This window comes from Choloepus didactylus, chromosome 13 (assembly GCF_015220235.1).
Source record: "Choloepus didactylus isolate mChoDid1 chromosome 13, mChoDid1.pri, whole genome shotgun sequence".
NCBI lineage: Eukaryota > Metazoa > Chordata > Mammalia > Pilosa > Megalonychidae > Choloepus > Choloepus didactylus.
The window spans coordinates 32652491-32679856 of NC_051319.1; the positions used below are offsets into that span (position 1 = coordinate 32652491).

At 34.8% G+C, this 27366-nt stretch overlaps 1 protein-coding gene across 3 annotated transcripts in view; it reads left to right on the forward strand.

Moving 5' to 3' along the window:
* SLF1 (SMC5-SMC6 complex localization factor 1) overlaps positions 1 to 26969 on the forward strand; it is a 103424-nt gene extending 76455 nt beyond the window's left edge. For all 3 annotated transcript variants that reach the window (XM_037801875.1, XM_037801873.1, XM_037801874.1), the window contains 7 exons: positions 5879 to 6026; positions 16858 to 17003; positions 17969 to 18132; positions 18901 to 19034; positions 21010 to 21102; positions 21504 to 21686; positions 24261 to 26969. In XM_037801875.1, coding sequence (XP_037657803.1) covers positions 5879 to 6026; positions 16858 to 17003; positions 17969 to 18132; positions 18901 to 19034; positions 21010 to 21102; positions 21504 to 21686; positions 24261 to 24760 — 1368 coding nt within the window. In that variant the 3' untranslated portion in view covers positions 24761 to 26969. The remainder of the gene's footprint in view (positions 1 to 5878; positions 6027 to 16857; positions 17004 to 17968; positions 18133 to 18900; positions 19035 to 21009; positions 21103 to 21503; positions 21687 to 24260) is intronic.
* The last annotated feature ends 397 nt before the right edge of the window (positions 26970 to 27366 follow it).

Consider the following 27366-nt stretch of genomic DNA (forward strand, 5'->3'; position numbering starts at 1 on the left):
GGGTCTCACTGATAAGAACTAATTATAATATGTAAACTCAGACATGAAATATAAGGTACCAAGATATAGGACGAGGCTTAAGAATGGGGAGTGGTTGCTTAGTATGAGCAGAATGTTCAACTAGGACGAACTTAAATGTTTGGAAATAAACAGAGGTGTAGGTAACAAGATGTGAGAATAACTAACAGTGCCGAATGGCATGTGAATGAGGTGGAAACGGGAAGCTCAGAGTCATATATGTCACCAGAAGGAAAGTTGGAGGTCAAAAGATGGGAATGTATAAAACTGAATCCTGTGGTGGGCGATATCCATGATTAACTGTACAAATATTATAAAACTCTTCCATGAACCAGAACAAATGTATGACAATACAACTAGAAGTTAACAATAGAGGGACGTATAGGGAAGAAATATATACCTATTGCAAACTATATACTACAGTTTGTAGTATTTCAACATTCTTTCATAAACAGTAACAAATGTACTATACCAACACTATGAGTCAGTAATTGAGGGGGGTTGGTTAGGGATACGGGAGGATTCGAGTTTCCTTTTCTTTTCCTTTTTTTTTTTTCCCCCATCTTTCACTTTATTTCTGGCCTAGAGTAATGAAAAGTTTCTAAAAATTGAACAAAAATTAAGTGTGGTGATGGATGCACAGCTGTAAGAGGGTACCAGGGGCAACTGATTGTACACTTTGGATCTTTGGATAATTGTATGGTATCTGAACAATCCCAATAAAAATTAAAAAAAAAAAAATAGTGGTGATAGCCTTGCTCAATGCAGTGTTGGCACAAATCTTGCATTCATAAAAATGCAATTTCTGTGGAGCACAATAAAGTGAAGTGAGTACAGTAACGTGCAATAAAGCACTTTTGTCCAATTCTAGATTTTTTATTTCCAAACCATTATGACATAATTTTATAGTTTCTAGTTCCCTGCCAAATGTTCAAGGTTTTCTTTTGTTTTCAACATGGCAGTAATATTTATTTTATAATCAATGTCTGATTATTCCATATCTGAAGTCTTTAGGGTACTGATTTTTGTGGTTCCCTTTACTGTTTTCCTTTTCTTTTCTCTCTCGCTTCCCCCCCCTCCCTTTTTCCACTGTGTGCTGGACTTTGCATTTTAAAACTTATTTGTTGAAACAATTTGTGGTAAAGACGAGAGTATCTTCCTTCAGAGAGTTTCTCTTTGCTCTTCCAGGTGCCTGGGTGTATTATCAGGCAAGAACTACCCTAATCAAACTCCAGGTTGGAGGGTCTCTGAGTAGTCCAACTGAAGTGAAGGGCTATAGAAATACATAGTTTTGCTTCTGATCATCCTTACTGTGACAATGAAGTCCTTCAGGGTCTCCGCCTGTTGGGATTAGGCCCTGGTCTTTGACTTTTGTACCCTTCTCCCTTAGGTTTCTACACTCCAGTGCCCTGTTTTGGTATCTTGGCCCTTTCTATGGGATTAGCAGATGTCCTTAGGAAAAAGTCATCTAGCTTTGAGTGCCTCACTTGGTTTTTAACCTTCTCCTGGATCTTGGCTTTGTAGTTCCTTATAATTTATCTTTTTCAGAGGATGTTTTGTACCGGCATCTATTATTTTTAGTTTTCTTTTATAAGAGGATTCATCTGAATTACCCAGGCCCTTTATTATCAGAAATAGTTCTTACTGATTTTGAAAAAATAGAAAGTTATTTTGAGAGCTCTAGCTTTTTTTAAACTGGCATTAAAAAGTGAAGATTATGCCTGGGTTTGGCTCTTTGTGATTAAGTAATTTTATTAAGTGATAATATTCACAGTAACCAGGTGAGTAGGCACTTCCTTGTGCATGTATCTGGTTTTAAAAAGAAGTGTGATTGTGCAAATGCATAGGAATTTAAAGTATTCAACAGAAATAGAACTACCTACACCTCATTGCCAGTTGAGTACGTACTCCTAAACTTAATCTGATGGTTTCCTTATAAATTACCATCTGACTTGTATTTATTTTTTACACAATAGAACCACTAAGTATAGAAAATACTTCTTTGTTATGGAATGGTTCTCTGTTTTTATCCATTTGATTGTGTAAATGAAATTTCACATTTAAAACTGAAAATAATAAAACTGTTTCACAATTTTACTTAAATCGTCAAAGGACTGTCATACGTAAGAAATGACTCAGGAAACATGTGATATAAATAGTAACGGATTTATACATATTCAACTCAGATTTTTGTTCACATTTATAAATAAAAGCAACATATTTTTAAAGCAATCTACAGTAAGTTGTAGCAGTTGTAATATGAGAACCGGTTTTAAACTTTGTAAATTAATATTTTGATGATTTGAATTGCTGAATTCATGTAAACTGTTTTTATTGTAATTGTGTAACCTTATCTGGTGGAATTCATTCTTGTGCTTAATTAAATCTTTTTGGCAGTTTCCAGATTTCAAGAATTCCATGCATGTTCACAGACATCATTTTCTGTACCGTAAAGCATTTGTTTCTTGATTTGCTGGGTTGAAGCATTCAATTTAAGTCTTTAGTTAAACAGAGGTCCTCAGTTTATGCTAATATTGTTTTGTCATAGTGTCATTCAGCAAGTGTTGCAGAGTGACACAATGGCAGTGAATTTCATTGTCATTAATCTATGATAGCTTTGGGCTTTCCTTGGCAAAGAGCAGTGGTGGGCTGTGTCAAGGTTATGGAGATGCAAATTTTACCACACTTAATGGTTAGTTCTGTCTTTCATTGGAATGTCCTTAAGTGCTATTTAAAGATAACTCTACAGTTTTAGGTAGAAATGGAAGCTAGTTTGTATTTAAAGGTAGGGGAATTGAGGCTAAAGAGGTTAACTAACTTATTCAAGGTGTCACAGCTTGTTAGGGCATAGCTGTGACTAGAGCCCAAGCGTCTACTGCAACAGACTCTGTTTCAAATGCCCGTGTTTAAATCAGGGAAGAGGTACAGTATGTGCATTATGTTTGCATCTTTCCAATAGAGGCACTAGAGGAGCACTTGTCATCTATTGCAGTGGGATATTATGGAAAAGCTCCAAGCTGGAAGTCAGAAGGCCAAGATTCTGCCATCTTCTGTATTATATATTAGTTTTTGGGAAATCATGAAGTTTATAAACTGGAGATTACCTATACTGGCATATAATAAAGAGTTGTAGTGATAGAATTTTGTGTTGACAGTGTTAGAAAGACGTTCTAACATAAATATATAGCATATGTATAAATCATATCTACTTTTTATTTCTTTGTTAATTCTTAGGGTATTCATGTTCTGTTGTTTCTGCTTTTTTTAGCAAATCATTTCAGTATTCCAAAAAAGCTTTTCTTCCTTAATGGTTTATTTACCGTTTTCTTGCTGATCCATTTCCAGAGCATGTGTGCTACAAATAGTAGCATTATTTATACACTGTTAAAGTTGCAGTGAGTATTATACATGCATAGCAGTGTCTTGGCCCTATGGTTATAGTGTGTCATAGTTAAGAATATAATATGAAAGGATCCAAAAAATATCCAAAAGGATTTTAAAGTGTCTTTTTTTAAAATATGTATTACTATGGATATGTGGTAATGTGCATGTTTAGCTGATGACATGCAGGTAAGAATAACTTTGGCAGGGCTTTTCTTACCATGGCAAAGAAGCTACAGTCATTCCTAGCAACGAATGCAAGACCTCCTACCCTTCTCTAACTGTTAAATAACAGTAATAGCAAGGAAAATTGCATATTGAGCAATATTAATATTCAGTTGTGGTGTCAGGTACTTATGTACATACACTTATGTAAAGAAAGGGGGATATTCCCAACTGACTGGTTTTATGTTTAATTGATGGAATGCTAGATTGTGGTTTTCTGTGAGGCTTGACTCTGTGTGCTAACATCCTTTCCTACCCAGAATAAGAGAACCTGGGGTCTTGGGAGATCCTGATTTGCTAAACCCTTAAGATGGGGAATACTTTCAGAAATAATAATTGACCAGTCTCCTGCTTCCTTCTTTGGTGGTGTGTCATTGTTGATATTCTGATACACATTATGTTGGAAGGAACTGTCTGTGGCATGCCTGTGGGCATTATCAGAATTTTCTAGTTTAAATATGTATTTTCACTGTCCTGTTTTATGTTCTCTTGATAACCTGAACCCTTGAGGTAAGGGTTAACTTGCTTAGACTGATCAACTACAAGTTGGCCTCACAAAGAAGAGATTTGGTTTCCTGTAGTTCTTAGGAAACTGCCTAAGACCCAATGGTGGTCAATTCTGGTCAGCTTCAAGACTTAGACCCCAGCCTCCCAGATCATCCCAGCCTGCTGATAAGGCTAGTCCTACTGCTAGCTTTCATGTCATAACAGCTGCAGTTGCAAGGCTTAAACTGAAATCAAGGTGGGAAAAGGGCTGGTGCTAATGCCTAGTCATTATTCCTGAACTGACAGGATCAAGCTGTAGTCACAGTTCTGTATTGTGACCCCTGATCATATCAAAAGAAGAGCATTGCTTCCCTAATCATGCAGCTTAAAACTCCTTCAGCCTATTGCTTTGGGGTCTGTCCCAGAGTCATATGTCCAGCCCTGCCGGATTGCAGTGTGCTGCCCCAGAGTGTGATGGAGCAACAGGGAACCTGTACATCTGCTACTAATCCTGACACACTGGGAGTTTTCCCTCTGTAAATACAGCTTCAGTGGGCCTGATATATCATTGTTTGATGACTGCCCTTTTTTGCACAACAAATCAGAAATCAGAACTTCAGTATTAAAATCATTTAACTGATAGCTTCTTATGCTAAGGAATCATATCCTAAAGAAATACTGTATATACCTCTAATAAACTTGTCTCCTGAGGGCAGCTGAAAGAAATCATGTAGTCACCAAAGGTTCAGAGTTCCAGGGATTTCTCTGTCATTAGATTTCTCTGTCCCAAATTAGGTATGCAATGATGGCAGAGCTTAGCAGTTACAATCTATTCGTATACTATAACATGTATTAAAATCGTTTTACCTCTTCTACCCAACTGTTAGTGATTTTTTCACGCAACCAAACTGCCTAGAAAACAAATACCAAAAATGTAGGAATTTCAGCTGGTTTTAATGTCATTATGAAAGTGTTTAAATTTAAATCAAAGGTGTTTTTAAAATATTTTTGACAGCTCTTCATCTTCATAGTTTATACTGAATTTTATGGATTAGGGAAATATTTTTAGACAGTAGTTTAGACACTTATTATAAGATTTGGATGTCTTGTTATATTTCTTATAGGAATTTAATATTTATTATAGATTTAGTAATATTAAAGTATTCACATTTTTTAAACTGTGATCTCTATCTCTAAATTAGATGATGGATAGTTACTATAATTTAATTAAGATTTGAGTCCATCTTCTTTACAAAAAACGGCAGTCTTGTTTACTAGAGCTTTTATTGATTGATTCTCAAGTCTTTTTCTGGAAAAAGCCCATTTAGAAAAATTTAAAGGTTAGTTCTATCTACATAAACAGTAGGGATGGCTGTATCTATCTTTTTCTGTACAGATGTTCCTGTTAATAGAAATTAAAAAAAAATGTCCGCAGAAGCCAAGTATTTCCTCTTTGCTTTAATGGAATTATTGCCCGACTAAAACACTTGACACCATTGGAGAATGTTATTTTACAAGTTCTTTCTAAGCCATCTATATAGAAGTTGCTGAAAAATTTGTTTTATTAACTGTTTTGTCATGTATCTGTATCAATATATATTTGTAAAGAGAAACGAGTGAGTTAATTTAGTTAGGGTCCTTAAGAATACCTGTTAGCATTAGCATACTTTGTATTTTCAAATAGCTAAGTTTTGCCTCTCAACAAATACTCAAAAACAAGCAGTGATAGAAATAATATATCTTAATGTTTTTTCCATCTTAATGTTAGGTCTTCAAACATGAACTAGCTTACTTATTGACTGGAATTCTTGGAGCAGCGATAGATTATTGGATTGTCCTTGGTCTTAAAATGGGTAGAAATATCATGCAACACATGTCTAATGACTTAGGAAGTTATGTTTCCCTTTCATGTGATGGTAAGTGTCTACGTTAATATGTTTTTCTTAGACCCATCTGGAAATTAACTTTGCATTCTGTTTAAGCAGTCTGTAATCTTTAGCATATGTTTATATGAAGCTTTTCTTAAAATAGTTATGTGTATACATACATACATATATATACATACACACATATCTGTACACATACACAGAGAGAGACAATATAAAGAAGATAAAAATATCCATAATGCTGTCACCAGATAACAGCTGCCAACTTTAAATTTCTTTCTTTCTAGTATTTCTGAGCACCTTTACATAGCTGAGCTAATACTATATGTGTAATTTTATATTCTTACTTACTCTAAACATTATATGAGCCTTTTTCACACCAAATCAATTCTGTTCAAAAATATTATTTTGATGATTTCATGAAAATTGATTATTAGGTTACAGTATAGAAAGTACCAGCTGAAAATAAGTTATTGTTTGCTTATTTATATGTAACATTATGTTTTCCTTAATTCTGCTTCTAAAAATTATGATTGAACCATCCTATGCAAGTAAAAATTTAACTAATTTAAAATCAGTTTATTCTCTTTTCATTGGAGAGAGTAGTTCATTTTTTTACGTGCAGTGTTTTAGAAACCTCCCATGGTAAAAACTATTTTTCATTACCTTTGATAGTTCTAATCACTCAAGTTTGAGTAGAAAGCAGTATCAGTCTCTAATCTTATGTGTGCCATATGAATAGTTTCCATGTCTCTTCCTGCATGAATACTTAACAGTATTAAGAAATGAAATTCATTGAATCAGAATACTTACTATGTTATAAAACCACTTGCATTAACTTGGGGTATATCACTGGTTAAAACATATTCCCATGTACCTAGGTGCTGTATAAGTTATCTTTCTTATTATAGCATAAAAAGCTGCTACAGTTTCTTTTCCATTGACTTAGGCCATCTGACAATAAATGAGCATGGATAAAAGATATAGAAGTAATTTTTATGCATAATTTTCCCACTACCCCCCCCCCCCCATTATCTACTTTAATTTTAAAGCTTCCTCTAAAATCAGTGAGGGGAAGAACATTATTTAAGCAATATGATGACAGAACTCATTTTCACAGCCCTTACCTTATGAAGAATTCTACCTAACTCTTGGGTTTCCAGGTTGAGAGAGGCTCCTTAAAAGACCTTAAATACATGCCCAAAACTTCATAACTGTTTTAGGGAAGATTGTCTTGTCTTCCTTTTTCTGTCTTTATTTCTTTAATCCTAAATTCGCAGATGAATATATCTCAAACCAAGTGAGAGCTTTTTGTTACCCCCAAATACAAGATGATTTCTTTATCTTAATTATCAAAATTTAGAATGGAAATAAGTATTTTGTTTTTTCACAGATACATTTCACTGCATCTTGGCTTTATATAAAAGAAAAAAGTTTTGGATATGCTGTCAATCACTTTAATACTTTGAGGAAAGAGTCCAGAATAGTGATCCCAGTTATAACTGGGTTTAGAATTTATTTGATGAGGCCCTCTGCACAGAGTCTCTTTTTATACTGCTAAAGTAAGATTTTTATCTAAAGCATTTTCTCTTTCTTTTCTTTCCTTTTCATTGAACTGAGGGAGTGATTACTGTTCCTTTTGTGGGCTAGCTGTTCTTTGTTCAGTGACTTTTTGACATTTCTTAGCTCAAATTCAATCTACCTTCAGGACCCTTTCTTATTTCTTTCCCACCATTCCTACTAAGTAGTTTAGTGATTTTTTTCTTTTCAGAAACAGCAGAATTCAGACATTATTGCTAGAATGAGAACTAAAAAATTTGACTAACAGAATTCCATGTTTCCATTCCATTCAGACCTCTTTGAATTTGAGGATATAGGACAGGATTAAAAGTGGCTTAGAGACTATCAATATAGTTGTAAATGTTCTTTGTAGTATGTAATGATTTCCTGTAAGGAAGCATATCTTATTTTAACCAAATCAGTGAAAAAAAACAAAAAAACAAACAAACAAAAACAGACCTCATACTAACAGGTTCTGCTTCAATGCTTTCTTTACTTATAGTCTGAATTTGTCTTTGGTTTAAAGCAGGGCATTGGTATCCAGTCTTATTGCTAGTTTTCATATGACAAGTTTAAAACCCAGGAAGTTTGAGCTGGTGCCTAACTTGAACAAAACTAAACCTGAGTCTTCCTGTTGTAATTCTGTTGATAAACTAATTACTTTGCTTCCCAAGATCTATGTTTGATCACTAATATTTAAATGTCAGGATGAGGCATAAATTATATTCCTATTTGAAACATAGATTTAAGCCTTTCCTTACCCCCTCAGATGAATAACTCCGTTTGGAATCCCCAATGTGAGATCATCCCTTTTGAACTATATTGTACAAGTTATTTATGTTTTGCTTTTGCTTCTGCTTAAGTTGATATGTTAAGAAATCTTTGTTGTAGATAGGTCTTATATATTTAACTAGAGATTAAATGTTCAGAAGATCATTTGATTATCGTCCTTCAATTCATTTTCAGTTCTTAGTAGTAGCAATAGAAAGGGTTGTAAATAGCTTACAAATTGTATCTCTATTGAGGTTGTTTTGGAAGAGATTATCTGAATTCAGCAGTCATTTGTTTGCATGGGTTTAGGTGGATCTGCTTAAAATCTGGCTTGAGCCAGATGAAAGGTTTAAAGATTCCCATATGTCAACCTGCCTTAAGGCAAAGGCCTCAGATTTCTATAGTCAAGGCAGGGTTTTTCAATCAGGGCACTATTTACATTTGGACCAAATAATTCTTTATTGTGGAGGTACTCTTCTGTGCATCATGGGATGTTTAGTAGCATCCCTGGCCTTTGCTCATTCATTGCCAATAGCATCACCTCTCTAGTTATGACAACAAAAAATGTCCCTAACTACACTTGTTCCCTGAGGGCAAAGACACCCCCCACCCCCTCCCCACATTGGAAACCACTGCGTCATGACTGCAGAAACAGATTCCCAACCTTTTATGAAGACACCTGAGCAAAACATTCATTGGATGTCTGCAGTCTCCTCAGCCTAAAGGAACTTCACCCCATTTAGGGAAGTCAAGTTTTGTAACTTTATATTGCCATTAAATTTATCATTCTGTCCAATTTTTTCTGCTGTTTATCTATTACTTTCACTTTGCTAATTTTATTGACTTTTCCTTATTCTTTATTCTTCTAGTGATTGTAGTTATATCTGTTTTGGAAGAGATTATCTGAATTGAGCAATCATGTTTGTTACGGTGTTTTTTTGTTGTTGGTTGGTTGGTTGATTGGTAGTAGAATGGGTGCAAACTTCTGACGAAATCCTTATACACACTCTGGTTTTACTTTTTACATCTTCACTTTGTACAGTTCCCCCTTCTCTTCTTTGATAGGAGTCATGTCTAATATCAGGGTCAGAGGTCTAATTTCTTTCTTCCCCTCAGCTCGATACTGATCATTGCAAATTAAAGACATCTGTGCTCATTTAAAAGTACCAGTTTTCCAAAGAAGAATACTACTGGGAAGACATCTTTAACGTTAATGGGAAAGTTTGGTGTTAGATAAATTGTATGCCTGTCTATCTATTCATATATCATTCTATTCATATACAAGCATACCTAGGACATATTGTGGTTTCAGTTCCAGACCACTACAGTGAAGTGAATATCTCAATAAAGCAAGTAGCACAAATTATTTTGGTTTCTCAAGTGCATATGAAACTATACTATATTATAGATTGTTAAGTGTACAATACCATTATGTCTCAAAAACACAATGTACGTACCTTAATTAAAAAAATATTTTAGTGCTAAAAAATTCTAACCATCATCTGAGCCTTCAACAAGTCGCTATCTTTTTGCTGGCAGCGGGTCTTGTCTCAGTGTTGATGACTGCTGACTGATCAGGGTGGTGGTTGCTGAAGGTTGGGGTGGCCATAGCAATTTTTTAAAATAAGGCAATAAAGTTTGCCACATCAAATTGACTCTTCACTTTTACAAAAGATTTCTCTGTAGCATGCAATGCTGTTAGATAACATTTTACCCACTGTGGAATTTCTTTCAAAATTGGAGTCAGTCCTCTGAAACCTCACTGCTGCTTTATCAACTAAGTTTATGTAATATTCTAAATCCTTTATTGTCACTTCAACACTGTTCGTGGGAGTAGATTCCATCTCTAGAAACCACCATCTTTGCTTATCCATAGGAAGAAACTCCACATCTGTTCCAAGTTTTTTCATGAGATTGCAGCAATTCAGTCAGATCTTCAGGCTCCACTTCTAATTCTAGTTCTATTGTTATTTCCACCACATCTGCAGTGGCTTCCTCTGTTGAAGTATTGTACTTCTCAAAGTCATCCATGAGAGTTGGAATCAACTTCTTCCAAACTGAATGTTGATGTTTTGATCTTCTCCCATGAATCATGAATGTTCTTCATGGCATCTAGAATGGTGAATCTTTTCCAGAAGGTTTTCAATTTACTTTGCCCAGATCCATCAGAGGAATCACTATCTATGGCAGTCACAGCCTTACTAAACATATTTCTTAAATCGTAAGACTTGATTCCAAAGTCCTGCATTCCATAAGTTTGATATGTTGTGTTTTCATTCTCATTTGCCTCAAGATATTTACTGATTTCTCTTGTAATTTCTTCCTTGACCCACTGGTTGTTTAAGAATATGTTGTTTAGCCTCCATGTATTTGTGAATTTTCCAGCCTTCTGCCTGTTATTGATTTCCAACTTCATTCCATTATGATCCAAGAAAGTGTTTTGTATAATTTCAATCTTTTTAAATTTTTTGAGACATTCTTTGTGACCTAACATGTGGTCTGTCCTGGAGAATGATCCATGATCACTTAAGAAAAATGTGTATCCTGCTGTTGTGGGTGTAATGTTCTGTAAATGTCTGTTAAGTCTAGTTCATTTATCGTACTATGGAAAATGTCTTCCTTACTGATCTTCTGACTATGTGTTTTACCCATTGATGAGAGCAGTATAATGAAGTCTCCAACTATTATTGTAGAGTGTTGTCATTGCGTGCCTCATGCATTTTGGGGCACTCTGGCTTGGTGCATAAATATTGGTGATTATGTCTTCTCGATGAATTGTCCCTTTTAGTAATACATAGTGTCCTTCTTTATCTCTTTCAGTTGTTTTACATTTGAAGTCTAATTTGTCCAATATTAGTATAGCTACCCTTGTTCTTTTCTGGGTGTTGTTGGCATGAAATTTCTTTTTCCAACCTTTCACTTTCAACCTATTTTTGTCCTTGGGCCTAAAGTGAGTCTCTTGTAGACAGCATATAGATGGGTCTTGATTTTTAATCCATTCATCCAGTCTATGTCTCTTGATTGGGAAGTTTAATCCATTAACATTTAATGTTATTACTGTAAGGGCAGCACTTTCATCTACCATTTTATCTTTTGGATTTTGTATGTCATATCTTATTTTACTCTCTTGTTTTACCTTTACTGATAGTTTTCATTGCTACACACTTCTCCAAACCTCTCTCTCCTGTCTTTTCCTATCTGCCTGTAGTGCTCCTGTTAGTATTTCTTGTACAGCAGGTCTCTTGTTCACCAACTCTCTCAATGTCTGTTTGTCTGAAAATATTTTAAACTTTCCCTCATTTTTGAAGGACAGTTTTGCCAGATATAGAATTCTTGGTTGGCAGTTTTTCCCTTTCAGTACCTTAAGTATATCATACCACTGCCTTCTCACTTCCATGTTTTCTGCTGAGAAACCTTACATAGTCTTATTGAGCTTCCCTTGTATTTGATGGATCGCTTTTCTCTTTCTTTCAGAATTCTCTCATTGTCTTTGACATTTGTCAAATTAGTAAGTGTCTTGGAGTAGGTCTATTGAGATCCTTTCTTTTTGGGGTGCACTGTGCTTCTTGGATCTGTAATTTTATGTCTTTCATAAGAGATGGGAAATTTTCAGTGGTTCTTTCCTCCATTATTCTTTTTGCCCCTTTTCTCTTCTCTTCTGGGATACCCATGACACATATAGTCATGCCCTTCATGTTGTCATTCAGTTTCCTGAGACCCTGCTCATATTTCTCCATTCTTTTCCCTATCTGTTTTTTTGTGTGCAGGATTTCAGATGTCCTGTCCTCTAGTGCACTAATCCTTTCTCTTGCCTCTTCAAATCTGCTGTTATAAGTCTCCACTGGGTTTTTCATCTCTTCTATTTTGCCTTTCATTCACATAAGTTCTGCCATTTGTTTTTTGCAAACTTTCGAGTTCCTCTTTATGTTCACCCAAAGTTTTCTTTATATGCTTCATCTCTTTTGCCATATCTTCCCTCTGCTTGTTGATTTGAGTTTTTAATTGATTTAGCATGTTTGATTGAACATCTTTAATTAGTTGTTTCAACTCCTGTATCTCATTTGAAGTATTAGTTTGTTGCTTTGACGGGGCCATTTCTTTGTTTTTCCTAGTGGGACTTGTAATTTTTTATTGTTATCTAAGCATCTGGCTTCCTTGATTAGTTTATTCTAGAGGTTGTTTTAACTCTTTTACCTAAGGTTTTCTTGTTGGTTGGCTTTATTCTCTATCTGTTCTTTGGCTTCCAGTTCAGCTTATTCTAGACCTCTAGCATACCTCCTGTTCAAGTGATCAGAATTTTTCAGCTCTTATTATTCTGGTTCTTGCTCTGCCTGTATTGTATATGGAATCTTTAAGGAGGGTCTGCCCACATATGGTCAACCCAATCAGTTTTTCCCAGACCAGACTGGCCCAAGTCTCAGGAAGAGGGTGTAATCAGTATCAAATTTCCCTGAGCATGAGACTCAATAGGTTGTCAGACTTTCCTGTGAGGCCTCTAGACTCTGCTTTTCCTGTCCTCCCCAGCATGTGGCATTTGTCAGTCCACAGCTCCCCACTGGCATAAAGAGGTGTGGTGCCTTTAATTCTCAGCAGACCCCTCCCCTGCCAGGGATGTGGTTGAGGCAGAGGAAGGGCTTATACTGTTTCTGTTTTCCAGCCCCTGGGGTCTGAATTCTCTGCAGGAGGGTTGCCAGTTAAGCTGCCCCCCCCCCCTTTCCCTTGGGGAAGATACGCCGTTTAAAGAATTATCTCCTTCACTTGACTCCTTATTTTGACACTCATACTTAACTCCACCCTTGCCTGGGTTAGTACTCACAATTGAAAATGCCTGAGGCTTTCTCTAATGAGCTACTTAGAATAGTTTATTAAAAGAAAAAAAAAATGGAAATAAAAAAGAAAGAAATGCCGTTTTTAGAGCCAGTCCCCAGTCCGCAAGGTTTGCCATCCAAGAGCTAGAGTTGGTACCTGGCTATGCCGGTTTGTATGTATTATGTCTCCCAAAACACCGCATTCTTTGATGTAATCTTGTGGGGGCAGATGTATTAGCGTTGATTAGGTTGGAACCTATTCCTTAAGTGTTCCATGGATATATGACTCATTGCTGGTCTGGACTGGAGGAGATGAAGAAGGAACAAATTGAAAGAAAAATTTCTTCAAAGACAGAGCCATGGAAATTGAAGACTGGTCTTAGACAGGGAGAGGGAAGTGGCCCACACACATGGAAAGGGTGAGTTTGCCCCAGAGGCAGAGCGCAGGCCTTCCACCTCAATGTTCAGAAGAGTGCTGTCACCCCAGGGCTCAGAGAGGGTGGAGTGCATTCCCCAGGAATTGGGGAACCTAGCTGCCACACCATTGTTCAGAGAGGGGAGAGCCTTTGCCCCGGAGAGATGTCTGAGGAGGGTGGGGCTGCGAAAAAGGTGGTGTCCCCAATCTGTGGATATGTTGGAGCACTCACCCCAGCATTTGGAGAGAAAAGGGCTGCCACAAAGGCCCTTAGAAAGGGTTAGACTCTTGCCCTCTCAAGCCCCAAGGATAAAACGTCATTCTATAAATGACTCTCAGACTTTGAAATCTAATGAAGTTTGCCCTGCAGGTTTTAAGAACTGTTTTGGTCCCTTAAACCCTGTTTTCCTTTCAGTTTCTCCTTATGGCAATGGGAATGTTTATTCTATGACTGTCCCTCCTTTGTATATTGCCAGCAGATAACTTGTTCTGAGTTTCACAGGTCCACAGCCAGAGGGAAATTTTGCGTTAGGACAGACCATGCTTGTAACTGTTTTTGATGGGTTCTTGTACTTACTTAGTATTACTGAAATGATGTAAGTTTCTATGATACTGTGATGGGATGAATGTATTTTGTATATGGAAAGATCATGTCATTTTGGAATCCAGGGGGTGGAATGTGCCAGTTTGGATGTATTATGCCATGTTCTTTGATGCAGGCTTGTGAGAGCAAACATATTAGTGTTGATTAGTTTGGAACCTATTGATTGAGTGTTTCCATGGAGATGTGATGCAGTCAACTGTGGGCATGATCTTTAATTGGATAATTTCCATGGAGGGGTTATCCTACCCTTCAGGGTTGTCTGAATTAAATCACTGGAGCCATATAAAAGAGCTGACAGACAGAAGGAACTCAGAGCAGCTTAGAGAGACGTTTTGAAGATGGCCGTTGAAAGCTGATGCTGACATTTTGGAGAATGCCATTTTGAGACGCAACCTGGGAGCAAGCAGATGCCAGCCACGTGCCTTCCCAGCTAACAGAGGTTTTCTGGATGCCAGTGGCCTTTCTCCAATGAAGGTACCCTATTGTTAATGCCTTACCTTGGACACTTTATGGCCTTAAGACTGTAAGTTTGTAACCAAATGAACCCCCTTTATAAAAGCCAATCCATTTCTGGTGTTTTGCAAGATGGCAGCATTAGGAAACCAGACACTGGCTCTATGTGCCCCTTTTCTTGGGGCACAGCCCTTTTCTAGTATTCTGTGTTTGGCCAACTCCAAAAGCCTCTGTTTATTTATTCATTCTTTCATTTATATATATATGTATATATATATTCCCCCCCCCCATCAGCCCTGCCTCCTCCAGGAGAGACCTGAGGGTTCCTTTTCTGCTTACTCTGGTTTATCTGTGCTCATAGCTTGTATTCAGGAGTCCCTATTTGTTATTTAAAACCACAGTTATAGCTTGGTTGAGCTACTTTCCCTTGCTCCTAGTAGAGTCTACTTCTTTTTCCCACAGAGAAGTGACTCCAAACCATTCTGCCATGCCAATGGGAGAGAGGTTCCAGCTCCACAGTTCTGGTGGCCTTACTTATAGTTCTGTGCTATGATCTTGGCCCTTTCACCCATTCCAGACTGGTGTACAATGTATGCCTGGTCACAGATATCCCCCAAACCGTGGTTCCAGGTAGTTCCTATTTACTAGCTGCGCTAGAGGACTAACTAAATTCCACACCTCCCTAGGTGACCTGAGCAGTAATCTTTTGAAAGTAGTCCTTTTTTCTGAGCAGATCGCAACAGTGGGCTTCAGCTATTCGGTAAACCATGTAAACAGATGTGCTGTCATCTAGGCTTTGTTCTTACATTTCTAGAGCACAGGCAGAGTAGATTTAACATTACTGTTTGGGGCCTGAGTATTTTCGGAATGGTAAATTACCATTAGCTTCATCTTAAAGTCACTGGCCGCATTAGCTCCTAACAAGAGAGTTAGCCTGTCCTTTGAAGTTTAAAGGCAGTCATTGACTTCTCTGTTCTAACTATTAAAGTCCTATATGGCATCCTCTTCCAATACAGGGCTGTATATCGAAAATCTGTTGTTAGTGTAGCCACCTTCATCAATTATCTCAGTGACATCTTCTGGATAACTTGCTACAGCTTCTGTATTAGCACTTGCTGCTTCACCTTACACTTTGATATTATAGATATACCTTTTTTCCTTAAACCTCATGAACCAACATCTGGTAGCTTCAGACTCTTCTTCTGCAGCTTCCTTACTTTTCTCAGCCTTCATAGAGTTGGAAGAGATTTAGAGCTTTTCTCAGGATTAGGTTTTAGCTTAAAGGAATGTTTTGGCTGGTCAGATCTTTCATCCAGACCACTAAAACTTTCCCCATATCGGCAATAAGGCTGTTTTGCCTTCTTACCATTCATGTGTTCACTGGGGTAGCACTTCTAATTTTCTTCAAGAACTTTTCCTTTGCATTCACAACTTGGGTAACTGGTGCAAGAGGCCTAGCTTTCAGCCTGTCTTGGCTTTCAACATGCCTTCATCATTAAGTTTACTCATTTCTAAATTTTGATTTAAAATGTGAGATACATGTGACTCTTCTTTTCAGTTGAACACTTAGAGGCTATTGTAAGGTTATTAATTGAACTAATTTCAATATTGTTGTGTCTCAAGGAATAAACGTGCCTGAGGTGAAGGTGAGAGATGGGATTATGGCAAGTCAGTGGAGCAGTCAGAACACACACAACATTTATAGATAAAGTTCATCATCTTATATGGGTGCAGTTCGTGGCACCCCAAAACAATTACTAGTAATATCAAAGATCATAAATCACATATAGTAATAATTAAAAAGTTTGAAATATTATGAGAATTACCCAACTGTGACACAGAGACATGAAGTGAGCACATGCTATTGGAAAAATGGTGCCAATAGACTTGCTTAATTGAGGATTGCCACAAACCTTCAATTTGTAAAAAACATAGTATCTTTGAAGTACAGTAAAATGAGGTATGCCTTTATATGTGGGGGTGGGGTGAGGTGTGTGTGTAATTTCAAGACTTTTGATTAAAATAATGAAAATAAATTATTGTTTTTCAAATATGAGAATGTTTCATAAACAGTTTTCTCCTGAAAGACAAGTAATATCAATATTATCTATTTTTTGTTTTTTAAAATTATAGTGATTAAATTTTATCGGTGCAGGAATCGGTTGAATAAACAAAATCCACTGAGGAAATAGTGTTTACAAAGAAATTTATAGGGTGTAGCAATAACTATATTTCTCTTGTTTTCTACAGACTTTTCTTCACAGGAATTAGAGATTTTCATTTGTTCATTTTCCTCCTCTTGGCTTCAAATGTTTGTTGCAGAGGCAGTCTTTAAAAAGTTGTGTTTACAGAGTTCTATCAGTATTCCTTCTGAGCCACTCTCTCTTCAGAAAATGGTAAGTACCACTCTATTCTAGTTCTTTTAATTTCTAAGAAGTGAGTTCATAAAATCAATTTCAAAACATTCTTATTTATAGTAATTGGACAGAACATATTCATGATTCTTTCAAATCTGTGTAAAAGCTGGTAGTTTTCTACATCAAAAATGGAGTAATTAGTGATCAGAAAAGATTACTTATTTAAGAGTAATTAATGGTTGATAATAGAAAAATAATGCAAGAATCTTTGTTTTCTGAACAATTGCTATAATATATAAGATTGGTATTTTGGAAGGACCTAGATCCAAAAATGTTCTACATAGTATTTAATGATATTTAAAAAGAAAAATTTGTAAACATTGCCAAAGATTATTCCCTTTAAAGTATATGCCCATACATAAAGCTGCACTTGGTCCAAAGTTCTCCTTACTAAGATCATTACTTGACTGTCTTTTAATTATTATTATCCAATATCTCTAGCAGTTTCTTCAACAAATGACAAATATACTTATTTATGAGTCAAGTTGAGAAAATTCCAGTTTGTAACAATCTTTGCCTTTAAGGACTTTTGTACTTCTTATCTGTTTGTTTATTCTGGACTTCTTTTCAGTTGAAGAAAGGCATTATCAAAATGGAATGACAAAATACCAGTTGTCCATGAATCAGATGTTTTTCTATTAAAAAAAAATTCAAAGGAATTGTAACAGTTTGGGCCATAAGACTAAAGTACTTTTCCTAAATGAGTATCAAATTTGAATTAGAAATGTAATTATTTTCAGGAAGGTATTTTTCCTTTTGTTCATGTGGTAAAGATTTAATGACATGGACCCAGCAACACAGCATGTTCAAACAAGATAGGGTGGCAGCCATAGTGATAAAATTGAGAAAATATATTTAATGGCAAAATGAATCAAGTGATTTTCTTTTCACAGATTTCAAGGTCTGTGTAGTAGAGAAGTCAATATAATATTATTTTGCAACAGGTTTATTCCTATTTGCCAGCTTTGGGGAAAACTGGTGTACATGGGGTTGGAAAGATGCACATACCGAAGAAAACAGGACAGCGGCCTTGCCTTGAATCTCAGCGGACCTTACTAATGCTGAATGGTGCTAAACAGAAGCAAGTTGAAGGACTGCCAGAGTTACCGTGAGTAGTGCTTATATACCAACAATGCTTTGTTTTTTAGTACAGCTCTTTTTTGGACACATTTCTTGAACTTTATTGTTTCTGTGGTTCTGTCCGGATTATACTAACTAGCAGAAAACTCAGTTTTTGACCTATAAGTACACATGAGCACCATTTTCTCTTTCTGTAATTCAAGATACACCCTTTCTTTCTATAAAGTGTTTTCTAAAAGAAATAAAACTGTTCATCAAATTATTGTTTTACACAGTTTTTGCCCTAAGATTTGAATTCCTTTTATAGAATAGAAATGGGATTTCAGAATCCATGATCATGTGAGATATTCTGAATTGTGATAACAACTTTCCTAAAATGTAAACCTCCTCTAAAAATATACTATATAAAACTCAGTAAACTTGAAATGAGACAGGAAAAAGAGAATAGTATCACAATATAAAAATAAGAATGGGAAGCAAAGGCCAGGATTCTTATCTTAGCTATTTGCTTTATTCTCTCTGGAAAATACGGTTACTTGGTCTCTTTTTTTACCCAACATTCCATATTTATAAACTCACTGGGCATTTGGGGGTATAAGGCTAATAAAATGAAAAATAATGTTAACATTTCTTTAAAAAGTTATAAGCTTATTTGTACTATAAGAAAGCAGTACACATTTGAATGAATAAGAGGGGTTAAATTAAAAGAATCTAGATTAAAAAAAAAAAAAATACGAGGTATGCTGGCATGCCTTACTGAAAAACAAGCTTTCATTATTTCTTACTTTCCTTTCAGAGAGCTGAACCTTGCTAAATGTTCCTCATCATTAAAAAGATTGAAAAAGAAGTCAGAAGGAGAATTGTCATGTTCCAAGGAGAATTACCCCTCTTTAGTTACAAAGCTGAATTTTCACAAGACTAATCTGAAAGGTATTCCAATTATCTAGATTAATTTATGTTAAGAACTTTTCATGATTGTAGTCAATACTTGCAAGTCTAACACAGTTGCTCTAATGAATACTTGAACTTAAATATTGGCCTACATCCAGGAAATACCTTCCTGGATAGCATATTATTTTCTTCAGTTGTCATCAGTACAAAGAAAGTGATCATTTAATATACAGTATAGTAAAATATTCCTTCCCTTCTTTTCTTTCCCACCTTTCCAGATATTAAACACAGCATTTTGTACATTGTGAGCTCATTCAGATTTGCCTGCCTTACTTTTCTAATTCACTTCAACCTATGCTGTTTAAGATCAGTGTCTTCCCATTTGAAAGTCTAATTCAGTCTTTATCTCTTTCAATCCTAGACATTTTGTGAACAAAGAATGAGGAGTAAGCTATGCTACATAGCTGTGTTAAGCATATGGACTTTTTTCTTCTAGGCATTGAGCCCAGACTGTGAAATGTGTTTGGCTTTTGGTTCTAACTATACTGGAACCTAAGTACCTAAAGTATGGGAAAACAAGAATAGCCTTGTAATAATCACTCCAGCACCTTTTTCACTTAGGCACCTCTTTTTGCACAAATATAAAAGTTACCTTCCAAGATTGTACACCTGGCCAAAATAAATTGCTGAAGCTCTTATTTATGAGCTATGTTGTTTTTAATACAAATATTTTTACTGTTATGATACCCATGGAAGTAGTGACAAAGAAGCTTTTATGATCTTTTAACATAACTTCATAAGTGCGTATCACAAATTCAAAATAACTGCCCAATTGGCTCAAACTGTGAAAAATGTGTTAGATGGGAACCCAGATATTAACTTCACAAACCAATGTCCTTTTTCTTTGTTTTATTGTTTCAGAAAGTAAAATGAATATGAATGACTTTAGGCTGAACAGAAGAAGGAACTAGGAGGGAGGAAGATAATTGAGAAGTAGTAGAGAAAATATTCAAAAGATTTTCTGTGCTCATAAATGTTTTGGTAGACATTGCAGAGATAATCTTTAAAACTGAACACTATAAAAATGTGCTATTTGGTATTTTATAGCAAGAAAGTATTAATTCAATGTTTCATTTGTTTCCTAAGCAATTGCTTATTATAAGTTTTTAAAATTTCCCTTACATCAAGTTAACATTTACATAAATCTTGGTTATAACAGAGATGTGGATATAGGCTCAATTTTAGCTAGCATACACTAATTGCATTTCTCCCAGAAAAAAAAAAAACCACAGAAATTAAAACCTTGCCATTCTATTTGTCACCCTTGTTCAGCTTTAAATGGTACTAGGGGTTTTTCCCTCTGTGTGTGTGTGTGTGTGTGTGTGTGTGTGTGTGTGTGTGTGTGTTTATATTAAGATTCCTTCATTTCTCCTCTCTGTGCTGCTGTAGCCAAGCCAGACAGCCTATTGAGAAGCAGCAAACCATCTGTTAATGGATTTGAAGTTCTGAATTATACTTGAGTATGTAGAGGCACTCGTGCTTAGCCAGAAACATTCATTTGAATTAAGCTATAAATGCTGTGTAAAAAAGAGCTATACATTTAACGTAGGTTCATGAATAAATCTAAGAGAGGGCAACTGCACTCTATACTTTTATTGTTGCAAAATCCAGTATTTTTGGTGTTCTGTGATCATTTGGGGGTTTTATAGTGGGATTGATGCATTAAACCTTGAACTAGAAGGAGACAATGTCTGTGTTAAACCTTTTGCAGTAGAATTGCATTGCTGAATTGCTGGTAGAACAGAAGCTCTGTGGATTGATGGGATTCCCTCCCCCATCTTTTTTTTTTTTTTTTTTTTTTTTTTAATGAAAGGAATGTTTAAACCAGTCAAAAGGAAAACTCAGTAAATATTCTTCTGGCATGGAGCCAGATCTCCTAGTTCGTGCCCTTTGATTATCTTCTTTATTTGATATCTTGTCTTCTCTGGACTAATCCATTAATTTTTTATGGCAGGAGAAACAGCCCTGCATAGAGCTTGCATAGCTAACCAAGTGGAGAAATTGATTCTTCTTCTCTCTTTGCCAGGAATAGACATCAATGTTAAAGGTATGTTCTAAATTTTTGTGTTCTAGCCCAGTGTCTTAATATTTGTGATATTGAATAGTTATATGTCCAACCTTAAGAAAAATCATTTAAGTAAACTTACCTAAAGATATTTTTAAAATACTACCATTAGCACATATAACTAGTAGGGCCGAAAACTTTTTTGGTATCTGTATCTTGGTCATATCCCAACATTCATATTTTAAAATTTTTTTCATGTAGTTTAATTAATTTTTCTTAAAAGTAGAAATATGATTACAGCCCAAGTATTTTTAGCAAAACATTCTTTTTTTATATATGAGGTAGCTGGAAAGTCACATTGATGAGAGAAGTAGAACATCAGTACTTTTCTACCAAAAGTCCTACTTTTGCTGTTTTAAAACTTGCCATGATTTCTAATTTAGACAATGCTGGCTGGACGCCTTTGCATGAAGCCTGTAACTATGGCAACACAGTGTGTGTCCAGGAAATTTTGCAGCGTTGTCCAGAGGTAGATCTGCTCACTCAAGTGGACGGGGTGACTCCTTTGCATGATGCACTGTTAAACGGACATGTAGAAATTGGCAAGCTGCTACTCCAGCATGGGGGTGAGTGTATTTATGCTAAACTGGTTTTGATAAATTATCCAGTTTTTGATGAATCCCTAAGTGAAAGATTTTCTTTTTATTTAAGATCTGCAAGGAAAGATGCCTTTATTTGAAATTAATAAAAAAGTAAAGATAGTCTCCTAGAATGTAATCACTTTTTATTAGCAGGGATAAAAGCAGTTTCATATTTTGTATTTATTTATTTATTGTATTGTTAAGGCTATTTAATTCAGTATATGACTGTATATTTGAATTGGGGTGTTGGTTTTAAATATTAATAATTTTATTTAAAATGTGTAATGCCTTTGTTACTTCTAAAAGCTTATTAATAAATGGATATAAATGTTCAATTGTGATTACTTGGATGTTTCATTCTTGTTTCATTTCTTGTATTACAACTGCTAACTCTATTAACCTTATTTTTTATGAGTTATTTCTTTATAGACTATAAAAATGATATTCTAGAATACCTTTTCTTCATTCACATTTGTAGGCAATTAAGTTAAAGTAGTTTTCAAATGGTGATAACTGTTATGCAGGGGTTTTGTGAAGGTGGTAATTTAAGCTTAATATTTATCTATTGCTTTCTCTACTGATATTTGATCTCTGCTTTCAGTAAGCCACTTAATTTTTAGTTACATTCTTTTAACTGAACTGAATAATATAAATTTTACATCAAAGTGTTCAAAACTGATTTTTATTCAAGAAAAGCAAAAGAAAACTGATGACTAGCTTGTAATAAACAAACAAAGATTTGTGTAAAATTCCTGTTGCTTTTGTTTATACTAATTTCAATTTGGAATTTAACTTATTTCCCCCCATAATTAAGTCTATTTGATTCTGCATGAAAACAAAAAGCATATTTTATTTAGGTGTTTTTTCATTTTATACACACACACACACACACACACACACACACACACACAGACACAGAGAAAGGCCGTATAGCATGGTAGCTTAAGATATTTGGTTATGTATAGTCTTCTCCTGCCCCCTAAAGGCTCTAGTATGTCTATTTTACTTACACCATTTCATAATCAATATGTTTTTCAGTTCTCCTACCTTTTTTAGTGTTATATGTTTACTAAATTTATAATGTTCTGCCTCCTAAGTGTTTTATTTTTCTACTCAACCATATATCTGACGAGCCAAACGAATATTTGGCCTTGTTTCAAATGGTCTAAGTCATGTAAGGGCCTTTATTCTTCTAAATCCAACTTTTCAATAGAGAATGGCATTATACCAACTAATGTGAGTTTTTCTAGGGCCCTTAGTGAAGATAGTAAATGGATGAGTTCTTTGTCCTAAGGGTGGAGATCTACTTGTATTTTCATTTATCAAGGTCTTTTGACAATTGTGCAGACTTATCTGTGCCTTAGTCATATTCTAGGTTTAGACCTGTCAAATAGTTTGACATCATTTTAGTATCTGTATTTTCTATTCATTATGAGTCAGTCAGTTCCGAGAGCAATAATTTTAAGAATTTATTTATGTCTCTAAAACCTTTGTTTACGTTTGTTATTCTACGCCCATTTTATTTATTTGTTTGTTTTAACTGGAGTAACTTGGAGCATTTTTTTTTTTTTTTTTTTTTGAGATGTCAACACAATGAAAAGGAATCCAATTTTTATTTAAACTTCTCTTTTTTCATAAATTATACATTAATCACATATCATCAGTGGTTGATCTTTTATATTAAATACATTTTATAGCTTGTCCACTACATATGCCTGATCAGATTCATCATTAAGAGTTTTATCAGCTATAATCTGTTCTGTCTCTCTGACAATATGATCTGTATTCTATGATAAGAGCTTTTCATTATGTCTGCTAGTATTAAAACCTTTTTATCCCTTATAACATTTTTATAGCAAAGTGAATAAAAATTGTAAGATTTGGCAGACAGAGGTATGAAGTACTCCTGTCCTTTGCTATGTGACCAAATTCTGAGTCATTGTTGTTTAACCTCTCCCACGCCATCCTTTACTACCCAGGGGATAAAATCGTGTCGTTAATACTTCCTAAGTAGGTGGTTAGATGGATTTAGCTAGGATAGATGGGTGAGATCTGAGTTTGATCCAGAACAATTAACATTTAAAACTTTAAAAAATTTTTCTGAATCAGTTACCTGTGCTAAAAATTGTACATAAGCCAGGGTAAAATGAAATCTGTATCTATTCAGGGTTTTGCAGTCTTTTTATTGCCAGAATCACCTAAGAGCAATGGAAAGGGGCACTACTTCTTCCTCTTGTTAATTTCTTCTGGGAACACTGACACTCTTATTTTAAGATGACAATTAACAAAGTTTTATAAAAGCTTTTAAAAATTTTTACACATATACATTATTTTTTAGACTAAGGCCTGCACTTTTAGGCAAGTGACTAGAATTTTGTGTTTTTTTTAATGCACCTTGATTAGGCACTGTATATAGACAGTAAAGTGTATCAACATGGATTAGCAAAATATGATATAAAAAGAGCTCTGGATGCTTTAGGGAAAAGAGAGAGAAAACTGCTTTTAAAAGCCAAAATAAAAATGTTTTACTCTTAACATTTTTCATCATCTTTTTCACAGGACCAGTGCTTTTACAGCAGAGGAACTCTATGGGTGAATTACCCTTGGATTATGTGGCATCACCTCAAATCAAGGAAGAACTATTTGCTATTACAGAAATAGAAGATACAATGGAGAACTTTCATGCACAAACTGAGAAACATTTTCACCACCAGCAACTTGAATTTGGTTCATTTTTACTTTGTAGGATGTTGCTAAATTTTTGTTCAATTTTTGATTTGTCTTCTGAGTTCCTCTTAGCTTTTAAAGGATTAACTCATCTAAATGAACTGCTTATGCCTTCTAAGAGTTACAAAGAAACCACCAGTACTCATACAGACTGGTTATTGGATCTTTATGCTAGAAATATAAAGACATTACAGAAGCTCCCAAATATTCTTAAGGAACTGCCTGAGAATTTGAAAGTGTGTCCTGGAGTACACACAGAGGCCTTATTGGTGACTTTGGAAATGATGTGTCGGTCAGTCACAGAATTTTCAGAAGGGTGCCCAAAACTATGAGTCAACTTTCTAAACCTGTTTAACTTGCCTTGTTATTTATTATGGAGTTTATAGCTTATTAACAAATATGAATTTGTTTTATTTATGGACAGACTTTGAAGCCTTACTTACATTTTAAAAGCACTGAAGGAACTTCTACAGAACTATAGAATGGGGCTTCTGACTTTTTTCCAGTGTGTAGAATTTGATTCAAAAGTAAAAATGGTTTTGTTTGACATAGACTGCTTTCACTAATCTTTAAGTTTCTGTTCTGAAATTAATATTATTTATATTGTACATGTAAAAAATTTTAATTTAAATATTTTTTCAAATCAGAATGTAATGTCCTCTATTTTAGGTGTTACAGGTCTTGAATCATGGCAAGGATATTCATGCAAATGTATACCAACAAATGTGTGGTTCTGTTTCTTCTCTATGGGTTGTTAGACTAACATGCTCATTTTAGTTTTGTATGTTTCTAAAATAAACATTTCTAAAGTTTATAATAATTAATATTATTGGTTTTTAAATGCAGTGAATGTGCAAATATCTGACAATTTAATCCCTTGATCTGTTTATTTTAGCTTTTCATATACACAGTATTTTACCTACTCCATGTAGCCAATATTCTGTAAGTGAAAACATTCTGCTGCATGAAAGTTTTATTAAATACTAAGAATATAAGTGGCAACTAAGTAATAGATTTGAGATTATCTAAAATCCTTATTGCAGTATGAATTTACAGAGTAGTAACATTTCAATTTGCAGTTTGTTCTTAATAGCAATTTATAGTAAAACTAAAAGAAAGGGTGTGGATAATGACCACTTTTGAAATTGGAGTTGTTTCACCAGTGGGAATAAGTTACATTGTGATGCAGCTGGAAGAGAAACATTAAAACTTCCATTTAGCTTTTATGTAACTAAAATGATGATCTTAACAGCAACTAATCTGCTAAAGAAGCATACTTTAGTTTTATCTTAGAAACAGATCTTTTAACAAGATACAAATGCTCAGTGTTTTATTACTTGGTTCATAATGTGAATTGAAAAGTGCTACATTAATTTATCAGCTCTGCATAAAAAAAATCAAAGTTTTCTGCTATATTTTAAGATCAGTACTTTTTTACACATACTGTAAGAAATATTGGTTGTTGCTGTTTATCCTTCAAATTTGATATCATTCAAATCCCTTTTTAATATTTACTTAATCTGCCAAAGTATCAAAGAAAACATGTAGTAGAGACTAAGGGACATTAAAATATTCCATAGGGAGTAAAATGCTTCCCCAGATCGTGAATAAGAACATTTATATTCCAAGGAGTAGCCACTTTATATGACTTGTAAAGGCATCTGAGATAGTCATTGCTTGGTAAACTAATACCAACTTAAAAAAAACATAGGCATTGACTTTAAGATAGACACAGTTTCACATCCTTGCGTAGTTTGTTATTAACTAAGTTCCTTGCTGAGCTTTGATTTTCTTACCAGTCAAATGGAAATGACACCAGATATCCTTGTCATGATAGAATTTAGTTAGCCTATCACCTTATGTGGTACTTAATTAATGTTACTTTCTTTCTACTTCTTCCCTCATTTTGGTTGTAGTGAATTATGAGTATTTATCTTGCCTTTTGCTGAAATTGTTACTAATCACTGAAGTTGGTAGTAATTTCAATTTAATGAAGTAATCATATCATGAGTTAGGTTTTTATAAGAAACACTGCTTTTTAGTTGCAATTAGTATTAATATTTTGTAACTGGCTGTTCTATCAACTTCTATAAGTCATGATGACATAAATTTTGAAACACATAAATGCCATTGAGGTCTCTGTAGGAAGTTATCATTGCACAGTTTTGTTCTTTTTCAAGTCTGATTTGGCAAACATGGTCTGTGGCCTGGTTAATAATACCAGTAAATGTATATGGATTTAAACTTGTAACAAAAAACTTCATTTCTAATATTACTTATGTTTATTTTAGAAAATATAGTAATTGCTCAAATCTATCTTAGAAGTAAAGGAGGTAGAAATTCTAAATAAATACAGTAAAATCCATGGTCTATCTGAGACCTGGCATTTTAGTTGTAGACTTCTATAAGTCACAGCTGAAGACAAGGTTGAGTAATGCTATTCTTCATTGTACTCTGTCAGATTTGATATCATAGTTCCATGGAATTGTTTTTAAAAAAAAAAAAGGACCCTTATTAGAATGTAAATAAAGCCTAGAAGGAGATTTCGGTACTGTTAAGATTCACCTTTCCCCCCAACAAATATTTGGAACATAGAAAGATTTTAGAATGTTTATGGGCACTTCCTTAGAGAGGGTACCTATGAAGTTAGAATTCTTTAGCTTGTTGGTTCTTAATTTCACTGTGCAGAATAAAGTGATTCAAGGATATACATTTTCTATCGTATTAATTCCAAGAGGAAAAACATTTATATTGTTTGTGTTAAAGGTGAAATGAGTATTTTGAGCTGAACATGTATTGAACATCTATGTGCCAAGAAGTGTGCTTGACAGGGGCTGACCATACTAAAAGGAGGAAAGGCTTATAGTCTGGGAAATAAACCAAACTTAAATATTGTTAGTTTTATTGTCTTCAATATAGGCTGTTGAAAAAGAATTTC